This window comes from Vipera berus (assembly GCF_964194415.1).
Source record: "Vipera berus genome assembly, chromosome: 10".
In the NCBI taxonomy this organism is placed as follows: Eukaryota; Metazoa; Chordata; class Lepidosauria; order Squamata; family Viperidae; genus Vipera; species Vipera berus.
The window spans coordinates 21762086-21784663 of NC_138213.1; the positions used below are offsets into that span (position 1 = coordinate 21762086).

The 22578-nt window shown below is 43.8% G+C and overlaps 1 protein-coding gene across 5 annotated transcripts in view; it reads left to right on the forward strand.

Moving 5' to 3' along the window:
* CNOT1 (CCR4-NOT transcription complex subunit 1) overlaps positions 1–22578 on the forward strand; it is a 148032-nt gene that overhangs the window by 98062 nt on the left and 27392 nt on the right. For 4 of the 5 annotated variants that reach the window (XM_081336113.1, XM_081336115.1, XM_081336117.1 and 1 more), the window contains exons 22-33: positions 1211–1289; positions 2096–2326; positions 3280–3420; positions 4100–4279; positions 4882–4998; positions 5143–5253; positions 9790–9867; positions 10520–10697; positions 17842–17972; positions 18077–18373; positions 20512–20652; positions 20733–20837. In XM_081336113.1, the coding sequence (XP_081192239.1) occupies positions 1211–1289; positions 2096–2326; positions 3280–3420; positions 4100–4279; positions 4882–4998; positions 5143–5253; positions 9790–9867; positions 10520–10697; positions 17842–17972; positions 18077–18373; positions 20512–20652; positions 20733–20837 (1789 nt within the window). The remainder of the gene's footprint in view (positions 1–1210; positions 1290–2095; positions 2327–3279; positions 3421–4099; positions 4280–4881; positions 4999–5142; positions 5254–9789; positions 9868–10519; positions 10698–17841; positions 17973–18076; positions 18374–20511; positions 20653–20732; positions 20838–22578) is intronic. The other variant, XM_081336116.1, reaches the window with a different exon arrangement.

Genomic DNA, 22578 nt, shown 5'->3' on the forward strand with positions numbered 1-22578 from the left:
CAGCGTGACCATAACTTTATAAACAGTCGCTAAACAAATTGTTATAACTTGAGGACTACCTGTAAATTTATTGTGATTAAATAAAATATTTAATTTCTACATGAGAGCAAATCTTAATTCAGTAGTGCTTTGAATTCAGGTGGTTTAAAACATTTGACTACTGTTTACATATAGCTAGTCCTCAACTTATGATCACAATTGGGACCAAACCCTGCTGCTAAGCAATGTGGTCATTAAATGAGTCACACCTGATTTTATTACCTTTTTTGCCACAGTTGTTAAGCAAATCCAGTTTTCCCCATTGACTTTGCTTGCCAGAAGCCCCCTTGGAAGGTCACAGATGGCAGTCTTGTGACCTCGGGATGCTGCAACTGTTGTAACTGCACATCAGTTGCCAAGCATCCAAATTTTGATTGTGTGACCAAAGGCTTGTTACAACAGTCAACAATCAGTCATAAATCACTTTCCTCAGTACTATGACAACTTTGCTGAGTTGTTAAGCAAACTGTGGTTAGTCAAGGATTGCCTGTAAAGCATTTGTAGTCCATACAAGATTGTGGGGTCAGAGCAAATAACATTCTAAACTGCCAGCAAATTGCCAGGCTGCATTGAGGTACTCCATTTCGCTTCGTAAGGTCATTATGACTTGGATGGGCACTGGGATTATTTTATTGTTGGTTATACTGAAATGAAAAGAAGCGTTCTGTCCATATTGATCTCTGCAGAGGTGGTCTTTGCTGAAGACTCCAGTTACATATGACAAATCTATTACTGTAGCTGTATTTTACTTGCTATGATATGTACCTTTTGCCTGATAAATTGGCTTGTTTGCTGTAGGTTATTCCTTAGCAACATGTAGTCACAATTATTAGCCCAGTCTTTTTAAAATAATTGTTGGCAAAGGTGTCTGCAGAATCCGATCCTTTCGTTGAAGTGATCAGAGCAGCATTGAATCATTGTACCATCATGTTCCTTTACGTATAATGACATCAAGGTGCATATACCAAAGAAGAAGACCTTGTGTTGTAATGCCACAATACTGCTTTTGTTGCTTCCCTCCTTGACCTTCCCTCTCAGGGGTTACTTTTAGTTGCTGCTCAGAAGGAAAACATTCATGAGGCAATGGCATAGCTGTTTTTGCAAAGATTGTGCTAATAGTTGTGGATCAGACTGTTTATTTCCTACTACTAATAGCTAATTTTATTGACAGATTGAAGGACTACCCTCAGTATTGTCAGCACCTGGCTTCTATTAGTCACTTTATACAGTTCCCTCATCACCTGCAGGAGGTGAGTGTTAACAAATTTATGGAAAGTGAATCAACAAGGGGGAAGCAGTATGAAACAAATTAGGCTTGGGTTCAATAGCGCTTGAAAGGGCATGTAAGGATTTGTAAAAATGCTGTGCAACAAGCTTTCATACATTAAAGGGGAGGAAAACAGGTTCTGCATGGAAAATTGCCCTTATTTTTAATTCTGTGTATTAGAGTTACAGAACAGCTAACTTGCCTTCTCATTTTTGCCAGATGTTTCTTAAAGAATTATGAAGGCGGTTGCTGGCACAGTACCTGCCAGGTAGAGCAAATGCCTGTTGCCCATATTTAGGTCCTGAAAGCAGCCAGAACAATGGAGTTAAGCTTTTGAATGTAGTGCAATGCTACAAGGACAGGAGGTGTAGGACCTCTGCATTAATCTTATACCAGTTGGAAGGGTTTCTGTGTGCAGTATTGCACTTTTATATGTGATTACAAACATATCAACTATAAAGATTTCGCTATTACTTCAGAATTCCTGTACTCATCATGTGTCCAAAATTGAAGTTTGATTTTGGATTGTTTGTTTGCTTTCTTGCAGTTTGTAAAAACTTGCCTTTAGTATTTGCCGACTTTGGTATTCCTGCTGGTAGTTTGAGACAAATATATATTTGCTGATGCTTTATTCTATATCAATGATTGCATGATCTCTGGAGATGCCATGCGTGAAATAATTATTTTATTTATACAGTAGTCACATCAAGATTAGAAATTTCTGCAAGGGCTTTTAGGATTAAGATTTGTTGTATGTGAATTTTAACAACTTTTCCTTGTCTGTCAAAGTACATTGAATATGGACAGCAATCAAGAGATCCTCCCGTGAAGATGCAGGGGTCCATCACCACGCCTGGAAGTATTGCCCTGGCCCAGGCTCAGGCCCAGGCCCAGGCCCCAGCAAAAACACCTCTCACTGCCCAGGTTAGCACTGTAGTCACCACCGCCACCACCACCACCACTGTGGCAAAGACAACCGTTGCGCCTGTGGGCCGAGTCAGCTTCAAGAAAGATGTGCCAGTAAGTCTTTGCTTACATGCATTTGGCAGGAAGCACATAGAGAAGGTTTGGGATAAGTGAATGCAGTTGTTCCTTTAATGCTTTTCAGGTGGTCCTCCACTTACCACCATCACAGCATTCCCATGTCACATGGTCAGAATTTGCGTGCTTGACAGCTGGTGTATATTTACAACGATTGCAGTGTCTCAGGGTCATGTGACTGCCTTTTGCAACTCCCAGCCGGCTTCTGGCAGACAAAGCCAATGGGGGAAAGCGGATTCACTTAATCATTGTGTAATTCACTTAACAACTGCAGTGATTTTTTTAACAAACAAAATAGGTCATAAAATCAGACGTGATTCACTTGCTGCCTTGCTTTGCAGCAGAAACTGATCTCAATTGTGGTCATAAGTTGAGGAGTCCCTGTATATAGTTAACTCCTCTCAATTGTATTACTTATGCCAATTATTGCCTACATTCTGCTCTCTGCCTGCCTTTTTGTTTTGCAGCTCTTCAAATATTTTATCAGTCTTCTTGCTTTAAAAAAAAGGGTGGAGATACTTCAGGTGAAAGTGTCCCTCTGTCGTTCTCCCCCAAATTCCCAAGGAATCTGGCCATGAAAAGGAGAATTGATTCCTTTCCCATTATTGGCTCATTTCGTGTCTTTGTGCAGAACCAGAGATAACAGCAGTTAAGCCAAGGAGGATCTGACTGGATTTCTTGACACATGCTTTCATTGGAATGGTGGAAGGGTTCCCTTGAACAGCTTGATTACATGAATCTAGCAGACAACATTTGTTGTTGGCTCTCCAAGGGAGGATTCTGACTTCTGTTCTCCGCAGTGAAGTTTGGCATCAAGGCCTCTCTGAATCGTACCATTTTGGGACTTCCTGTTGTCTAAAGAATGCCTGTGATCTGTTGCATTCTTAACTAAATAAACTCATACCCTTTCAATGTGCGTTTGTCTTTTGCAGCCTTCTATTAATACAACCAACATTGATACTCTGCTAGTGGCCACAGATCAAACAGAGAGGATTGTAGAACCTCCTGAAAATGTGCAGGAAAAGATTGCTTTTATCTTTAATAATTTGTCTCAATCCAACATGACTCAGAAGGTAAATATCGCACAAATTTAGCTCTTATTTGGAGGGGGAAGGAGAGGGACTTCCTGTATTACAGTCACATACAAAGAAAGGAGTGACTAACCAACCTGATATTGTTTGCACATGTGAAAGCTTCCTTTTCCCCATCACACTTCTGTTCTTCCTGGGGGTGTTATTTGTTATTTTCTCACATATCCAAATATTTTAAGACTTTAAAAGTTATCCTAGGCCAACTTCCTGTAAAGCCATTTTATTTGCAACTGATGAGTTTTTAAAGTTTCTGTTCTGTAAGCCTTCATTCTGTCAGGGCGCATAAGCAAAAAGTAACACAGTTGTGGGAAGACCAAGGCGCCACAAATGCTAATATTTTTTAAACTTGTTTTTAACTTTTGTATTTTGGTTTTTAATTACCCTGTAAACCGCCCTGAGTCCTTCGGGAAAGGGCGGTATATAAATGTAATAAAATAAAATAAAATAAAATAAATAATATCAAAAAGTTCCAGCTTTTAAATACCTTGACATAATTTGTATTTAAGTAATTTATTCCAAACAGAGTACACATTCTAGCAACTTACACTTTTTAGAAGTTATTGTTTTGTTTCAGATCTTTATAATCTATGAGTTGGGGAATCATTTCCAGTCCTATTACTTCATTAATCCCTTTCTGTTTCTTGTTTGTTTATGGAGCCAGGTTGAGGAATTGAAGGAAACGGTGAAAGAAGAATTCATGCCTTGGGTTTCGCAATATCTCGTGATGAAGAGAGTTAGCATTGAGCCAAACTTCCATAGTCTCTATTCAAATTTCCTTGACACTCTTAAAAATCCAGAATTTAATAAAATGGTTTTGAATGAAACATACAGAAATATCAAGGTTGGTGTCATACACAGCCATATTTTCATCCTTGTGCTTTGCAAGAGCAGACCAATTGTGTAACAGATAAGGAATGCATTAATTTAAAGTTAGCAAATCATTCCTTATGATTTAGATAATGTAACATACATAATTCTTCCTCCAATTATTTTGTTGTTTATAGTGAGATGTTAAGATATCAGCTTCATCCAATGCAAATTAGAATATTACACAGAAATAGAGATCTCCCATGTTCAAGCTGGTTTTAGAAAATGTCAAGAAATACAAGGCATTATTTATAATTGAGAAAACCAAGAATACCCAAAATAAGTCAGTTTATGCTCCATTCAATAACAAAGGCCTTTCATTGTGTCAATCACATCAAGTGTGGAATGTGCTTATAAAATGGGAACCCCAGATATCCTCTTGAGTAATGTATTCACAGGTCAAGAAGCCACATAATGGCAGAACATAGTAGTGTGGCCCCAAAGGAGTGGGATGAGGTTGTATTCTTTATTCAGTCAATATGCTGAATAGCTTGAGCATCCCCAGAAGAGTTTTGCTATCATGTCAGATTTGCATTCCTTCTTGTTGACAGAAGCTCTCTCTTGGAAAAAACATAGGTGCTGCTTACTTCAGATAAAGCTGCTGCTAACTTCTCAGACCGTTCATTGCTGAAGAACCTGGGTCACTGGCTGGGGATGATAACACTGGCAAAGAATAAACCCATCTTGCATACGGTGAGAAGTGGAGCATCCTTGCATATTTTCTCGTTTCCTGGTTTCTGCATTGACCTACAAACACAGCATGTATAAAAAATAAGTAAAATATGCAAAAGAAACCAATTTAGCTTCTGACATTGTCTCATTATTTCTTTATTTTAGGACTTGGATGTCAAATCTTTGCTGCTAGAAGCTTATGTAAAAGGACAGCAGGAATTGCTGTATGTCGTGCCATTTGTTGCTAAAGTATTGGAATCCAGCGTAAGAAGTGTGGTAAGTCTAAAGCACAGAGTACTTAGAATGCAAATTACATATAGAAGCAAGAATCTTCCATAATTTTCAGTGCTTTTAATAACTTTAATGGTTCCTAAGTCTCTTGTGACATGTCAGTGATGAGATCCTGAAGTTGGATTTGAAACATTGTCTTAAACAGGATAAGTTCCTGTTACTCACCCCAGCTTCTGCTAAGCTAACTGTTTATTTGTGTCAGAAGCATCACAATTAAAATAAGACATACTATACAACAGAATAGAATAGCATAGCATAGCATAGCATAGAATAGAATAGAATAGAATAGAATAGAATAGAATAGAATAGAATAGAATAGAATAGAATAGAATAGAATAGAAGAATAGAATATCTTTATTGTCATTCTGTGACTCACAACGAAATTAAGTAACATAACATTTAAAATATAAAGTACAAGATTAATATATACAGGTTAAACAAATCTTGCCCAGAAACTAGCAACATTAATTGCATTCTATCATGCTTCCAGGAGGTCCTAAAGTATACCCTGGTCAGGACATAAAGGGCAGGTATACATACGTATTGTGGTTTGCATGTCAGCACAGTTGCAAAGAGCAGAAGCAACCAGATAGCCCCATTTGTTCAGTTGGTCTCTGGATCTTGTACCCATGCACAGTCTATTCAATGATTTCCATACTTTGCGGTTTTCGCCAGATCCAGGTGCAAGCTCCTCTGTTGGTTCTATCCAGTGTTGGTTCTTTGTAGCTTTCTATAGGTCCACTCCACTTTCAAATTCTTTAAAGTTTTCCGTTGACCTAAGAAGCTTTTCTGGATTTTAATCTCTAATGAGCTGAACCTAGCAGTTCAAAAGCATGCAAATGCGAGTAGTTCAATAGTTACCCTTCCGGCAGGAAAGTTACTGCATTCTGTATTTCATGGTGGCCACATGATGACAGAAGTGTCTCTCAGACAATGCAGGCTCCCTCAGCTGAGAATCAGAGATGAATACTGCCCCCTTGAGTCAGTCACGACTGATACGGGAACCCTTTAAATCTTCTTAAAACCCACCATAATGTTGAAGGCAGAAAGGCACAATTCCACTCATACTTTAAAAAATGCAGATGAACCAAGAACACAGTATGCAGTACATTTTGCTTACACCCCAAGGTTCTGAAGGAACTGGCAGATGTGATCTCAGAACCACTGAACTATATCTTTCAAAGATCCTGGAGCACTGGGGAACTACCAGAGGATTGGAAAAGAGCTGATGTAGTTCCCATCTTCAGAAAAGGAAAAAAAATGGATCCAGGAAATTACAGACCTATCAGCCTGACCTCAATACCTGGGAAGATTCTGGAAAAGATAAACAACGAATCAGCGAACACCTAGAGGCAAACAAAGTCATTACTAAAAGCCAATATGGGTTTGTCAAAAACAGATCATGTCAGACAAATCTTATTGCATTATTTGACCAAGTGACAAAACTAGTGGACCAGAGGAATGCTGTGGATATAATTTACTTGGACTTCAAAGTAAGACATTTGATAAAGTAGATCACAACCTACTACTTGATAAGATAGAAAAATGTAGGTTAGACAGCATCACCACCAGATGGATTCATAGCTGGCTGACAGGCCGTACTCAGCATGTGGTCCTCAATGGAACTACATCTACATGGAGGGAAGTGTGTAGTGGGGTGCCCCAGGGCTCTGTTCTGGGCCCAGTGCTCTTCAACATCTTCATCAACGATTTGGACAAGGGAATAGATGGGGAACTCATCAAATTTGCAGATGACACCAAGCTGGCAGGAATAGCCAACACTCCAGAAGATAGGCTTAAGATACAGGAGGATCTGGACAGACTTGAACACTATTATTATTATTATTATTATTATTATTATTATTATTATTATTATTATTATTATTATTATTATTATTATTATTATTATTATAACATGAAACTCAGTCAACTGAACATTCAAATTGACTGGCACTAATGGTTGACACGGGTTGCTGCCAGCGTCCTAGGTATCAACCAGATATCTCCTTAAAATGTAAGATGTTCCGAGTAGCGTAGTTTTTTGTAGCTTTGCTGGAGTTATTGCAGGAAGCTGCAATTTCTTGATGTATTTTGCAAAGTTTTTAGACATAGTTCCCAGTTTCCCGATGACAATGGGTATCACTGTTACACGTTTCATCCAGTATCGCACAGTTTCGATGGCCAGGTCGCAGTATTTCATAATTTTTTCCAGTTCTTTTTCTTCGACTCTGGCATCTCCTGGTACAGCGATATCAATCAACTGTACGCTTCGGTTCTCTATGACTGCAATATCTGGCGTGTTGTGTTCCAAATGGCGATCTGTCTGTATTTGGAAGTCCCATAAGATCTTCACCCTCTCATTCTCAACAACTTTTTCCACCCTATGTTCCCATGACTTTTCGGACACGGGCAAATTGTATTTTTTGCACAATGCCCAGTGGATTAGTTTAGCAACTTGGTCATGTCTAGCTTTGTAATCAGTTTGTGCGATTTTGCTGCACTCACATATTAAATGTGAAACAGTTTCAACTTTGTCATTGCAAAGTCGGCAATTTGGATTGTCAGTAGATTTTTGTATCTTCGCTTTCATGGCATTAGTTTGTAGTGCTTGTTCTTGAGCAGCCAGTATTAAGTCTTCTGTTTCTTGATGGTTCCCATCTTGAGCCATGCCCATGTCAAGTTGTTATCACATTTTCCTTCAATATTTTTCAAATGGTGTCCATGCAAAGCTTTGGTTTTCCATCTATTTAATCTGTCATCCAGCCGTTTTTCCTTATATTCTGCCTTTGTTTCTGTTATTTTTATAATGCTGTACTTTGATTTACATAGTCATTCAAACTTCGTTTTCTTCTACAGTTTGGTGGATTTGCCATAGCCCTCTGCCTCCTATTCTTCTTGGCAGGTACAACCTGTCAATGTCACTTCATGGATGTAGAGCGTGCTGCATATTCAAAAGTTTACACGTATTCCGGTCTAGGTGTTCCAATTCAGTAAAAGTCCAGTTGATAATTCCAGCTGGGTAGTGTATCACTGGGACTGCCCATGTATTAATGGCTTTAATTATATTTCTAGCATTCAGCTTTGATTTTAGTATTTTGCAGACTCTCCTGATGTATTCCTTTTGTTTTGAGTCTTTGACTTTTCCATTCAAGATGTTATCTGCTTCCAATTTGCCTAGGTATTTGTAACCATCATCCTTTGCTAGTGCTTTCATAATACTTCCGTTTCCCAGTTCTATTCCTTCTATTTTTCCCATTTTTCCTCGCTGCATGGCTAATATAGCACAGGGGTGTCAAACTCAATTTCATTGAGGGCCACATCAGCATTGCGGTTGCCCTTAGGGGCCTGGTGGGTATGGCCAGGGTGGGCATGGCCTACTGGGTGGGTGTGGCTAGAGTGCGTATGGCCTACTGGGTGGGCATGGCCAGCTCTACCTCATTCGCATCAAGGGTGCCTATGGGGGCCTGGGCAGGAGTGGGACAGATCTGAGGGTCTCTGGCAGAAGGAGGGTCTCGGCCAGGGCCAAGGCAGTGGGGGCCGTTCCCTCACTGTTTCCAGGATGGCTTCGCGGGCCACATGAAACCACTTCGCGGGCCGGATCCAGCCCCCGGGCCTTGTGTTTGACATGTCTGATATAGCACATTTTCAAAGTCCAAAGTCCATTCTGATGTCGCTGCTAAACAGTTGAACTGTGTGGAGTATTGATTCAGGTTTAGTATGGCTTTTCGCATACAGTTTTAAGTCATCCATGTATAGTAGAAGGTTTATCTTGCCATGCTGGCTTGAGACGTGGTATCCCAGTTTTGTGTTTCGTAATATTATTGTCAATGGACTTAATGCGATGTTGAACAGTAGTGGTGAAAGTGAGTCCCCTTGGGAGATTCCTCGTCTGATGTTGATTTCACCAATGTTCTCCCCATTTGCTGTTACAACTGTTCCATTTTTGCATATTTGCTTTCAAAAATATACAGGTGTTTTTGCTGATTCCAAAGGGCGGGAGTGGAAAACCTCTAGATCTGCTAACTACAGCCCCCATCACTCAATATCTTCAGCATTTCAGACTGCAGTCCTGAGAACATTTGGCAGACTACTACTCACCTCTGGCTAAAATTATGCTGCTCCCTTTTTAATATGTAGTAGTTGATTGGGGTAGATTGCAAGGGCGACTCCGAAATATAATGTTATCATATTTTGTCTATATCTTACATTATTGTACATTATTACAATTTCATTTTAGATTGTATTTTATTACTATTTTATCTTAAATTGTATTTTATTTTAATTCCATTTTAAATTGTATTTTATCAAATTCCATTTTAAATTGTATTTTATCAAATTCCATTTTAAATTACCTTTATCAAATTTTAGTAACAATTTGTTGCTGGAACTTTGCACTTTGATATGGCCCAAGAGCTAATCAATAAAGATTTATTAAATGTAGTAGTGTCAACTCTATTTTATGTTTCCCAATGCTATTCTTAAAACCAGGATGCTGATTTTATCTTCCTTCTCTCCTTGTAGGTTTTCAGGCCCCCAAATCCATGGACCATGGCAATAATGAATGTTCTTGCAGAGCTTCATCAGGAGCACGACTTAAAGGTAAATTGTGTTTAATTTACTTATACTTTTACCCTTGTTTAGAACATGAATTTCCTTCAGGATTTGAACTCAACTGCTGAATGTGATTAAATCAGATCAAAATATTGGATGAACAATAACCCTGCTGAAATAGTTGCTAGCAGTTATAATTCAGCTACTTCTATTTTGTGTTCCTAGCATAATTTAGATTTAATTTTCTATGTAATCTTATCTTGAAAGAAATAATATTTTTTCAGAGTATGCCATGATTTGGAATGGTAAAGGTAAAGGTAAAGGTTCCCCCGCACATGTATGCTAGTCGTTTCCGACTCTAGGGGCCGGTGCTCATCTCCGTTTCAAAGCCGAAGAGCCAGCGCTTGTCCGAGGACGTCTCCGTGGTCATGTGGCCGGCATGACTAGACGCCAAAGGCGCACGGAACGCTGTTACCTTCCCACCGTAGTGGTCCCTATTTTTCTACTTGCATTTTTACGTGCTTTCGAACTGCTAGGTTGGCAGAAGCTGGGACGAGTAACAGGCGCTCACTCTGCTACGCGGCACTCGGGATTCGACCCGCCAAACTGCCGACCATCTGATCGACAAGCTCAGCGTCCTAGGTCAATATAGCTTAAAATAATTACATTATGAAATCTGAAATGATTATATATTGTGCAGCTGAATCTGAAGTTTGAAATTGAAGTGCTCTGCAAAAACCTGGCCCTTGACATCAATGATCTAAAACCTGGTAGTCTCCTAAAAGACAAGGATCGGTTGAAAAACCTTGATGAACAGTTATCTGCTCCAAAGAAGGATATAAAACACACAGAAGAGCTACCACCAATTACTACTACCAGTAAGTATCAGAATAATTTTTGTCTGCACTATTATTATTATTATTATTATTATTAAATTTTTATACCGCCCTTCTCCCGAGGGACTCAGGGCGGTGAACAGGGCATATGATAAAAATACAAAACTACAAAAGTTAAAATAGAATTAAATTAATGCCCAAGATAAAACAATAAAATATACAAATATTTAAAACCCAAATTAACTCCCCATCAGGCCAGGCCAGCTTGTTCAAACAGGTGGGTCTTTAACCCGCGCCGGAAGGAGCGGAGATCCGGTGCCATCCGGAGCTCCACCGGCAGTTGATTCCACAAAGCCGGGGCGCCCACAGAGAAGGCCCTCCCCCTGGGGGCCACCAGCCGGCATTCTCTGACTGGAGGCACCCTGAGGAGGCCCTCTCTGTGGGAACGCACAGGGCGGAGGGGAGTTGACGCCGGCAGCAGGTGGTCCCCGAGGTACTCCGGACCCATGCCATGGAGGGACTTAAAAACCATCACTAAGACCTTGAACCTCACCCGGAAGACAACTGGTAACCAATGTAGCTCGCGGAGCAGAGGTGTAACATGGGAGTACCGGGAAACTCCCAAGACAACTCTCGCGGCCGCATTCTGTACCAGTTGGAGCCTCCGAGTGGTCTTCAAGGGAAGCCCCATGTAGAGAGCATTACAGTAGTCAAGGCGAGAGGTCACGAGCGCATGAGTGACCGTACACAGGGCATCCCGGTCCAGATAGGGCCGCAACTGGCGAACCTGGGCGAAAGCCCCCCTAGTCACAGCTGCTACATGATCTAACTATGCTAACACAATTTGTATTTCCCAAAGTGATGAGTAAAACAAGGTTGTTCTCAGATTATTCTTTGTTAACAATTGTCACTAGTCTTATGCACCAGCTTCGTATGAAGCTCAAAATACTTCAAAACAAAACAGAAGGTCTGCCACCATATTTTCTTCTCTCTGCTGCTTGGTGGCTCTGCATCATTTGAAGAATTTCAAGCTCTATTGTAAGGACCCACTTCAATCTACGTCTTAAGGAAACAGAACTCTTGGAAACGGTTTCTTCCAACAGCAATTTTTATTAAGAGAAATTGACTGTAGGCATGTTAGACAGGATATGAGGGATCCCCCCACCATTCAATGTTTTAAAGTGTTCCCAAGCAGCCGCCCACCCTGCAGTTCTTCTGGGTGATTCAAACCTGCAGATTTCTAGGTGTTAACTTCAGGAAAGTTAACATCAGTCTGGCTCCGTTGGCATGATCATTCAATCCTCTTATTACCCAGAGGTGTTGCATCTTTCCCCCTCCCCTTTTGCTGTCGGTAAAGAGGAGAGTTTCAGAGTGGCACAGGGTGAAAGACCACATTGTTATGGTTAGCAGACCCCAAGTGAATCAACAAAAGTTTACTTTGTAGTGAATAGCGGAAGTGAAAGTAATAAAACCCCCATGCATACCCCTCTTCCCAGGAGATAGTAAGGATTGGTTTTAAATCAGAGAAGATGGATAGAAATAAAATATAACTGGATTCTGACCACTATAAACATATGTAGAGAACAGGTCAATCCAGGGCTGATGGCCTCAAAGACTTACCTTCAACATGGAATGAGTGTGCCTCCAAATACTACTTGCAGGGAACAATGGCAGATCCTAACCTCCTGTTTGTCAGTGCCACAGAGTTATTCAATTGATCCCTGCAAAAAGCAAGTTGCTGAATACAGTGTCTTGGCCTGATCCATGGGGGCATTAAGGAACAATCCTTGGGGAGAGGGAATATGATTGTTACAGATGGGGATAATGCCTTCATGGGGCTCATGAAGGAAGTGGACAGGAGGAGGATGCTTGTGGCAATGATACCAAGAGGAAATTATGATAGGAGACATAGGGAGAAAGATGAAATTTGATGCCAGTCCCCTCTTCAGGACCAAACCTCATTTCTAGAATAAGGTCAGACAGAGTCTTCCGCCAGGTCTGTCTCATGGGCAATCCTAACTTGCATTATTGAGACTAAAGTGGGTGTAGAGCAGACATGTCAAACACAAGGCCCGGGGGCCGGATCCGGCCCGCGAAGTGGTTTCATGTGGCCCGCGAAGCCATCCTGGAAACAGTGAGGGAATGGCCCCCACTGCCTTGGCCCTGGCCCAGAGACCCTCCTTCTGCCAGAGACCCTCAGATCTGTCCCACTCCTGCCCAGGCCCCCACAGACACCCTTGATGCGAACAATGTAGAGCTGGCCACGCCCGCCCAGTAGGCCATACGCACGCTAGCCACGCCCACCCAATAGGCCACGCCCGCCCAGGCCATACCCACCCGGCCCCCTGAGGGCAATCGCAATGCTGATGCGGCCCTCAATGAAATTGTGTTTGACACCCCTGGTGTAGAGGAAGAGTTCCTCATCCTGAGTTGTGCTTTACATCAGTCAAAGCTTTAGGCAGAGAACAGAGGGTGGTGATCCCAGAGGCTCTGCAGGACACTAGAGACACTTTTCTGCGATAAACAGAATTGGGTGCTGTATTTGAGACAGGATAGAATGGAACTGCTATTTCTCTTGACATGGTTGGGTTTGACATGGTTTTCTGTGAAGCCAAAAATTGCTTTTACTGTTTGTTTATTACTGAATTTATATATAGCGCTTCTCACTTATTGTTTTTAGCTTGTATTCCATTTGTAATCAACTGTTATTCCAAACTGAACCATAAGCTTATATACAGCTCCTTCAGTCTGTAACACAAGTCATAGAGGAGTTAAGGAAGATACACTACCGTATTTTCCAGCGTATAAGACGACCCGGCGTATAAGACGACCCCCGACTTTTAAGAAGATTTTTTAAGGTTTTTTGTCTTATACGCCGGAAAATACTTACATGCGCTGGAGAGGCGGGCTTGGGGCGGCCATGCCGAGGCCGGCTGGTGAGGGCCGCTGCGTGGTCTGCGGGCGAGAGGGGCGCCAGGCCCACCAGAAGTCCCCGGAAGTTTCTGGAACTTGGAACGGCCTGGCGGCGGGCGGGCGCTCCCTCCCCAGGGGGGATGCAGGGGAGGCGTCCTGCGGGGGGGGGGCGGTGCAACCACCGCACCAGCGCCTGGGGTCCAGCTCCACCCCACAGAAGGCGACTCTCGGGCCCCTGCGGGGAAGAGGGGCTGCTGGGGGGGCTCTTGCCTTCGAGCTCTGGCCGGGAGGACGCCTCTCAGCCCAGGAGGCTCTTCTCAGGGGAGGGCGCGGGGGACGCGCAAAAGGGGCCGTTTCACCTGAGGGCTCCTAGGCCTTGTGGGGGCGGCGAGGGGGCAACTTTTGCCAATTGCACCTGCGCATACAAGACCCGCAAAGGCGAGAGCGGAGAGCCGCCCTGCCCTCCCTATCCGTCGCAGAGGAGGCGAAGGCCCGACTGGCCCCGCCGGCCCTCCCGCTGCTCCCGCGCTTCTGCCGGCCCCCGAGGCGCAGCGTTTCCCGGGCGGCAGGCAGCGCCGGAGGGGAGCCGCCACCCTGCCATGGCCGGCGCCCCTCCTGCTTCACCCCCCAGGCCTTGAACTTCTCCCATTGGGCGCAGGGCGGGGCAGCTCCGCCCGCCGCCTCTCACTGTCGGCCGAGGCGCGCTCGGCCCGGGCTCCCGGTCCCTCTTCCCGGCTGGCTTCCCGCCCTGCCCCTCATGGAGCTGGACTGGGCGTGCAGCCTCTCGGTGTGGCTGCTTTTCCTGGGCAGCCTGGCGGTGCAGCTTCTGCGCTCGGACCTGTTGCTGAGCCGGCGGCTGCTGCTGCGCGTAGGGCTGCTGGCCGTCCTGCAGGCACTGGGCCAGGCCGTCCTGCCGCTGCCCCTCAGTGCCGCGCTCACGGCGGCTGCCTGCTGGCTCATCTCGGCCAGCACCGCCCGGCGGAAGCGCATCCCCATGGGGGGAGAGCGGTGCTGGTGACAGGTGAGTGCGGCGGGCGCGAGGCCCTCCCCTCGGGCCAAGAGCCGACGGGCAGCGCCGCCTTCGCGTGGGGAGAGCCTCCCGACGCTCCCACCCAGCCGTGTCCCGGAGCCACGCCGGAGATAGCTCGGTTGCGCGGGGCGGCCCGGCTTTGCAAGAACGGGGACGCTCGACTGATTTATGTTTTTGTTCCGGCGTATAAGACGACCCGGCGTATAAGACGACCCCCCAACTTTTGAGATCATTTTCATGGGTTAAAAAGTAGTCTTATACGCCAGAAAATACATCCAGTTCTCTTTGGTGCTGGCAGGATTACTTTCAAGGTCATCTACCAGATATATTCAGATGCGTTTCTCTTAGTGGACAGCTGAAAAAATCTAATGCTGCATATCAATTCCTAGAAACAGACTACAATAATTTTTTTCTGTATCAATAGGGACCTCCTTTCTCAGTTGTGCTTTAAATTCCCCCCCCCCCCCGTGGTGAGGATATCCCTATACATGAAGACAGAAAACTCAGTTCTGCTCGATACACCTCCTAGAAGACCTTCTCACATGTTCAAATAGGAGGGATAAGTGCACGGAGTCTGTTCCTTGTATTGGATACAACCCTGTGCAATTATTTAGGTACCCAGTGACACACTCCACCTGCTTTCACCTGCTTGTCTTTCAAGAAGCATATCTGGTGATGATTATGAAGCACACATAGTTTATTGACAATCCATCTATTGTCATTGTCAATGCGAATTGTCCCAACATAGCTTTTATTTGGACTTCTACTAAATGTAGGGGATATTCCAAATGATTATAATTTTAGAGTTCTTACTAGTGCAATTGTAAAATTTAGCAGAACAATGTTTCCATTACAACTTATTTGACTTTTCTGTTATTCTAAAGAAGCATTTTGTTTCCAATAATACATCAACTATGTTATTTATTTATTTATTTTTATTAGATTTATATACCGCCCTTTCCTGAAGAACTCAGGGCGGTTTACAGGGCATTTTAAAATCACATCAATACAAAATACAAAAGTTAAAAGACTATTAAAAAGATTAAATTATCCCTGAAAATAGAACCCCAGTTAAAATTCTCAGCCTGGGCCAGAGAGCTCAAAGAGCCAAGTCTTCAGGTCCCGGCGGAATGAACGGAGGTCAGGGGCAGTCCTGAGCTCCACGGGCAGCTGGTTCCAGAGGGCAGGCGCACCCACAGAGAAGGCCCTCCCCCTGGGTGTTATCCGCCGGCAATCTTTTACCGGCGGCACCCTGAGAAGACCCTCCCTGTGCGAGCGCACTGGACGAAGGGAACTTGATGCTGGCAGCAGGTGTTCCCTCAAATATCCCGGACCCAAGCCATTTAGGGCTTTATAGGTCATCACCAGCACCTTGAATCTCACCCGGAGGGCAACCGGAAGCCAATGCAGCTCACGGAGTAGAGGTGTCACATGGGAGTATCGGGAAACCCCCATCACAACTCACGTGGCTGCATTCTGCACCAGTTGAAGCCTCCGAGTGGTCCTCAAGGGCAGCCCCATGTAGAGAGTGTTGCAGTAGTCTAAACGGGAGGTCACGAGCGCATGAGTGACTGTGCGTAGGGCATCTCCGTCCAGGTAGGGTTGCAACTGGCGCACCAGGCGAACCTGGGCAAAAGACCCCTGGTCACGGCTCCTATATGATCTTCAAACTTGAGCCGTGAGTCCAGGAGGACGCCCAAGTTGCGAGCCCTATCAACGGGGGGCAACACCTCACCCCCCATCGTTAAAGGTGGAATAGTTTGGTTAGCCCGAGATGCCGATACGAAAAGCCACTCAGTCTTGGCAGGATTGAGACGAAGCCTGTTTCTCCCCATCCAGACCTGGACCGCCTCCAGGCAACGGGACATCACGGCGAGGGCATCGCTGGGTTGGTTCGGGGTGGAGAAAAAAAGTTGGGTATCATCAGCGTACTGATGATACCCCACCCTGAAACCACGAATGACCTCGCCCAGCAGCTTCATATAGATGTTAAACAGGAGGGGCGAGAGAACTGACCCCTGAGGGACTCCACAAGCGAGAGGCCTCGGGGTGGATCTCTGCCCTCCCGTCAACACCGACTGCGAGTGGCCCAGGAGATAGGAGGAGAACCACCGTAAAACGGTGCCTCCCACTCCCAGCCCCCTTAGACGCCGCAGTAGGATACCATGGTCGATGGTATTGAAAGCCGCTGAGAGATCTAATAGGACTAGGACAGAGGAGCAACCCCTGTCCTGAGCCCGCCAGAGATCATTCACCAGCGCGACCAATGCCGTCTCCGTGCTGTGCCCGGGCCTGAAACCCGATTGGTACGGGTCCAGATAATCAGTTTCCTCCAGGAACAGAGGATGCTGATGCGCCACCACGGTCTCAACAACCTTCACCAGAAAGCGAAGGTTGGAGACTGGACGATAGTTATTTAAAACAGCCGGGTCCAGGGCAGGCTTTTTGAGGAGGGGTCTCACCACCGCCTCCTTCAAGGCAGCGGGGAAGACACCCTCCTTCAAAGAAGCAGTTATTACTGCCTGGAACCAGCCTCGTGTCCCCTCCCGAGCCGCATAAACCAGCCAGGAGGGGCACGGATCCAACAAACAAGTGGTGGAACTCAGCCTCCCCATGATTCTGTCCACATCATCAGGTGAAACAGGATCGAACTCAGTCCAGATAACATGCTCAAGACCGTCCGATTCCTCCACATCAGACTCCACCCAGTCAGAGTCCAAACCGGCCCGGATCTGAGCGATTTTGTCCGTCAGATGATGACTAAACTCCTCGGCCCGTCCCTGCAAGGGATCCTCTCTCACCTCCTGGTTAAGAAGGGAGCGAGTCACCCTAAACAAGGCGGCCGGGCGATTATCTGCGGACGCGATGAGGGTGGCGAAGTAGTTAGCCCTTGCCGTCCTCATCACAGCAAGATAAGACCTTATAAAGGTTCTTAACTGCAATCGGTCAGATTCGGAACGGCTGGACCTCCAACCGCTCTCTAGACCCTGTCTCCGACGTTTCATCTCCCGGAGCTCCACAGAAAACCATGGAGCCCAACGGGATCTGCGCCGGGTCAGAGGTCGCAAGGGAACAACACAGTTGAGTGCCTCAGTGGCCGCCTTTTCCCAGGCATCCACCAAGACATCAGCTGGGCTGTGAGTGAGGGCGATAGGTATAGACCCAAGCGCCATCATGTTACTGAATGTATGTTTAGTAAAAAAAAAACAACTAAAAAACCCCCTGCTCTTAATTTTTTTTAAGCTACTTCCACAACTTCAGCTACCAGCACTACATGCACAGCTACTGTTCCTCCACAGCCACAGTACAGTTATCATGATATCAACGTATACTCCCTGGGAGGGCTAGCTCCACACATTACTCTAAACCCCACTGTAAGTATCGCCTCTCCTGTGGGCTGGGGTGGTTTTTACTTGGTCGTATTGGTATTAAAAATAGATTTAAACAAGATGGATTGTATCGGCTGTTCTCTTTTCAGATTCCCCTGTTCCAAGCCCATCCACAGTTAAAGCAGTGTGTGCGCCAAGCAATAGAGCGTGCAGTTCAAGAACTGGTTCATCCTGTAGTGGACCGCTCAATTAAAATTGCCATGACTACTTGTGAACAGATAGTGAGGAAGGATTTTGCACTGGACTCAGAAGAGTCACGCATGCGTGTGGCAGCGCATCACATGATGCGGAACCTGACGGCTGGCATGGCCATGATTACCTGCAGGGAGCCCTTGCTGATGAGCATTGCGACCAACCTGAAGAACAGCTTTGCCACTGCATTGCGGGTAGGTGTGTTGTTCGCAAGAAAGGCTGTCTGGAACAAAGGGAGTTGAAAACACTTTTAGGATGTAGTTAGGGCATTTGTTTTAACATTTTTTAGGATGTATTTGAATGTTCAGGTCAGTATATTGTATATGAAAACTGCCATTGATACTTTCAAAGGTATTTCAAAGAATGAGATTGGCCACCAAGGAACACCATATGATTTGTTTCATCCTATCTTAGATGTAAATAGCCAGTTGTGTAAGCCCACAGAATAATATCTTTCTATCTATGTCTGACAAATCCCAATTGAATAAAGCACACAGGCTATATATTTGCATAAAAATAGAGAAAGTCCCACCACCACAAAAGATGGGGTGGAGGTTGCATAAACCCTATATATGGGGAAGACCTAATGTAAAATTCATATTTCTCTGCTCTGCAAGCTTAAGGGAAGGTGGACTGTGTGTACCTGTCTGATAAGATTGCATGTCTGCTGAATCCATTCTTAAGTGGAATTCTTTAAAAGTGCAATGATTCCAGGAAGCTATTAAAATGTAACTACAATTTAGAATTCAGATAACATGCAGAATTTAGATTAACTGTGGTTTATTGAAGCATACCTGTTTTAGAGTAGATTGAATTGGCTACAAACAAATCATAAGACTAACCATAGTGTCCTGCATTTAAGCAAGGGGGTGACCACAGTTGTTGTTTTTGTTGTTGTTGTTGTTGTTGTTATTATTATTATTATTATTATTATTATTATTATTATTATTATTTGATTTTATATACCGCCCTATTCCCGAAGGACTCAGGGCGGTTTACAGGGCGAATTAAACAATACAAATAAATACAATTAAAATAGAATTAAATTAAGACTAGCCCACGATTAAAACAAATTAAAATTTAAAATTAAATTAAAAACCCCTCAGTCCAGGCCAGAAAGATCAAATAACCAAGTTTTCAGGTCCCGGCGAAACGAGCAAAGGTCCGGGGCAGTCCGAAGTTCCACCAGCAGTTCATTCCTTAGGGCAGGCACGCCCACAGAGAATGCCCTCCCCCTTGGAATCACCCGCCGGCATTCCCTAACTGGCGGAACCCTAAGGAGGCCCTCCCTGTGGGAGCGCACAGGACGATGGGAGGCTCAGGTACTCCCTGAGATAATCTGGACCCATGCCATTTAGGGCTTTATAGGTCATCACCAGCACCTTGAATCTCACCCGGAGGGCAACTGGAAGCCAATGCAGCTCGCGGAGAAGAGGCGTTACACGGGAGTATCGGGAGACTCCCATCACAACTCGCGCGGCTGCATTCTGCACCAGCTGAAGCCTCCGAGTGGTCCTCAAGGGCAGCCCCATGTAGAGAGCGTTGCAGTAGTCTAACTGGGAGGTCACGAGCCCATGAGTGACTGTGCGTAGGGCATCTCGGTCCAAATAGGGTCGCAACTGGCGCACCACAAATGGAAGAAAAATCTTGAAGGTTGAAGGGGAAATACTGTATTGTTCGGATCTAAGCCAAACATCTTTTATAATAAAGTAATTTCTAAAGAAAATCAATCTCAAGAAGTAATATTTATATCTCATGAAATTTATTGAGAATTTGAAAATCCTGAAATAATTTTATGCTGAGTATGTTAGAATTATGTTGGCTAAATATAAAATGTATATCAATATATTGATGGCATACAATTCAACTTTCCCATGAAGTCTGTAATGCAGCATTTCTTAGAGTGACTACATAGGAAACGGGCACAGCTTTCAAGTTATAACTAATGAGTTTTGTATGAAGACCCTAGTATGGGAGACTGTATTTTGATACAGGCCTGTGTAAAATTTGAAAAAAGTTAGAAGTAATAACTGAGAAAAAAGTCAATTTACAAATAGGATTTCCTGATTGCCAGAAAAAAATAGATGTTATTCTTAAAGATTTAATCTTTAAATTAAATAGATTAAATTAAGGAAGAAATCTCTATCATAGAAAACACTCTGTGCTCTTAAGAGTAAGCTCCACTAAATTCAGTCACATTGAACCCTTAACTAATATATATATATTAGTTAATATATAGAATTGGTTAAACAGATTTGTTCATTTTAAGTCATATAAAGTGAAGTCTGTAAGATGGGCTCTGTCCCCTTCTAATGTCTTGAGTTTTTAACAGGCAGCTTCACCACAGCAGAGGGAGATGATGGAGCAGGCCGCAGCCCAGTTGGCTCAAGATAACTGTGAGTTGGCCTGCTGCTTCATTCAGAAAACAGCGGTGGAAAAAGCAGGTCCTGAAATGGACAAGAGGCTGGCGACTGTAAGTACCTGGTTGGTTTATGGCTCTGGCTATCCTATGTAGTCCTCCTGTCATTCACCTCTGTCTTTTTTTCTTAACAGGAATTTGAGCTCCGAAAACATGCCCGGCAAGAGGGCCGCAGGTACTGTGATCCTGTGGTTTTGACTTACCAGGCTGAGCGTATGCCAGAACAGATCAGGCTGAAGGTGAGAAAGGAGAGTCCTGCAAAGCATTTTGAAGTCTTCAACCTGTGAGCAAGAAACTGCCAAGTAGAGGGGTCAAGTGAAATTGCTCACCTACATATATTTTGGACATACATTACTTTTTTACATTCTCAGGATCACTTGTATTTTTGGCTGCCTCTATATCAAAAAGTTGTAAATGCTTTTCAGCTAAATTTGTCTTTTAAAAATCATTTCAAGACCATTCAAGAGGTAACCATTGCAGCTTTGCATCTGCCCCAATGAGCAAAAGTGCTGCATCCCCAGGAGATGTAGGAGAGTAGGAACCTAAGGATAAATTGCTCAAGTGGCTAGGACACTTTAAGCCAGGGTAGCCCAGAATAATCAAGTCTTGTCTTCTCTTTCCTTGTACTTTGAATTCTGACCCCATTGTACATTTCCCACATTAGGTTAAGGCTACTCTTAGTGGATGCATAGATATCCAAATATAAAGTAGTACAATGTTCTCTTTGGCAATTGTGGTATATTGACCATGTCAGACTTTTTTTCTGAACTTCTCAGGGGATCCAGTTTCAAATGGTGTTCAGCCCTCTTGTCAAAGCTCAATTTTACCATAACACATTCATACCAGGAGACATCAGTAGAGGATCTGAGTTGATTGTCACCTGTAGGAGACAACAGAAAGGGGTTTGTAGAATCCCAGTTTACCTTCAAATCTAGATCCCTATTTAATGCAAGACTCTATGTGAAAGAATCCCTGACAGAATGTTGTCCAGATTTTCTCTGAATACTATATACATTCAATTTACAGTATACTACAAAACCAATCTCCAAGGCCACAAGAATTTCGGTTCTAATTTCTTACTGGGTAATTTGAGGCATAAATATTTAGTTGACAGATAAACCTTTTCTCCAACTTGGAATGTTCTTTGGGGAGCCCTCTTTTTATCAGCCTGCTTTTTATAGGTCTCAGAAGTCTTTTTAAAGCAGTTTTCGTGTTCCTCCAAACTCCTTCCCACCCCCTGAACCATTGATCAAGTGTCTGGGAAGCGGAGGGCACCTGAGGGTATTAAGGTATTGGGCTGAACTCTTTTCCTGTGGCTACTCTGAAAGGCATGTAGCCAGTGCTGCTGTGAACAGAATTATTGTAAGCCACTTCTGCGAAATGGAGGAGGTCAGTCCAGTTCGTTTGTTGGTAGGAAACAGCATCTGAGATATTGCTCCACCATTTTGTTAGCGGATTCTGTGGCCCATTAGTAGCCAGATGAAAAGCAAATGCTGCGGTTAAAATATGCAATAGTAAGTAGAAAGATGCTTTCCTGAGTTTATCATTAATAATCCCTAATAAGGTTTCTGGTTTTAAATCAATTTTTTGTAATAATATTTCTTCCAACCAATTTTTTATCCGATGACAAAAATTTCACACTTTGAACATTCCCACCACATGTGACAGTAAGTCCTTGGAAGCCTTCTGCATTTCCAGCATGTCGGTGAGATTTTTTTATCTATTTTTGTTAGCCTTGTAGGGGGAAGGTGCCATCTATAAAACATCTTGTACAAATTTTCTTTATAGGAAGTGGCTAGCGTTAACCTCCTGTTTCTATCCCATAATGATTGCCAATTATCTAGGTCAATACTGTAACAAAAATTTTTGCTCCAGATTAACATTGTTTCTTTTACCTGTTCTTCTAACAAATCTTGTTCTAATAAATATTGATATATCTTTTTTATCATTTGATCTTCTGTTCTTAGAAGGAGTTTATCT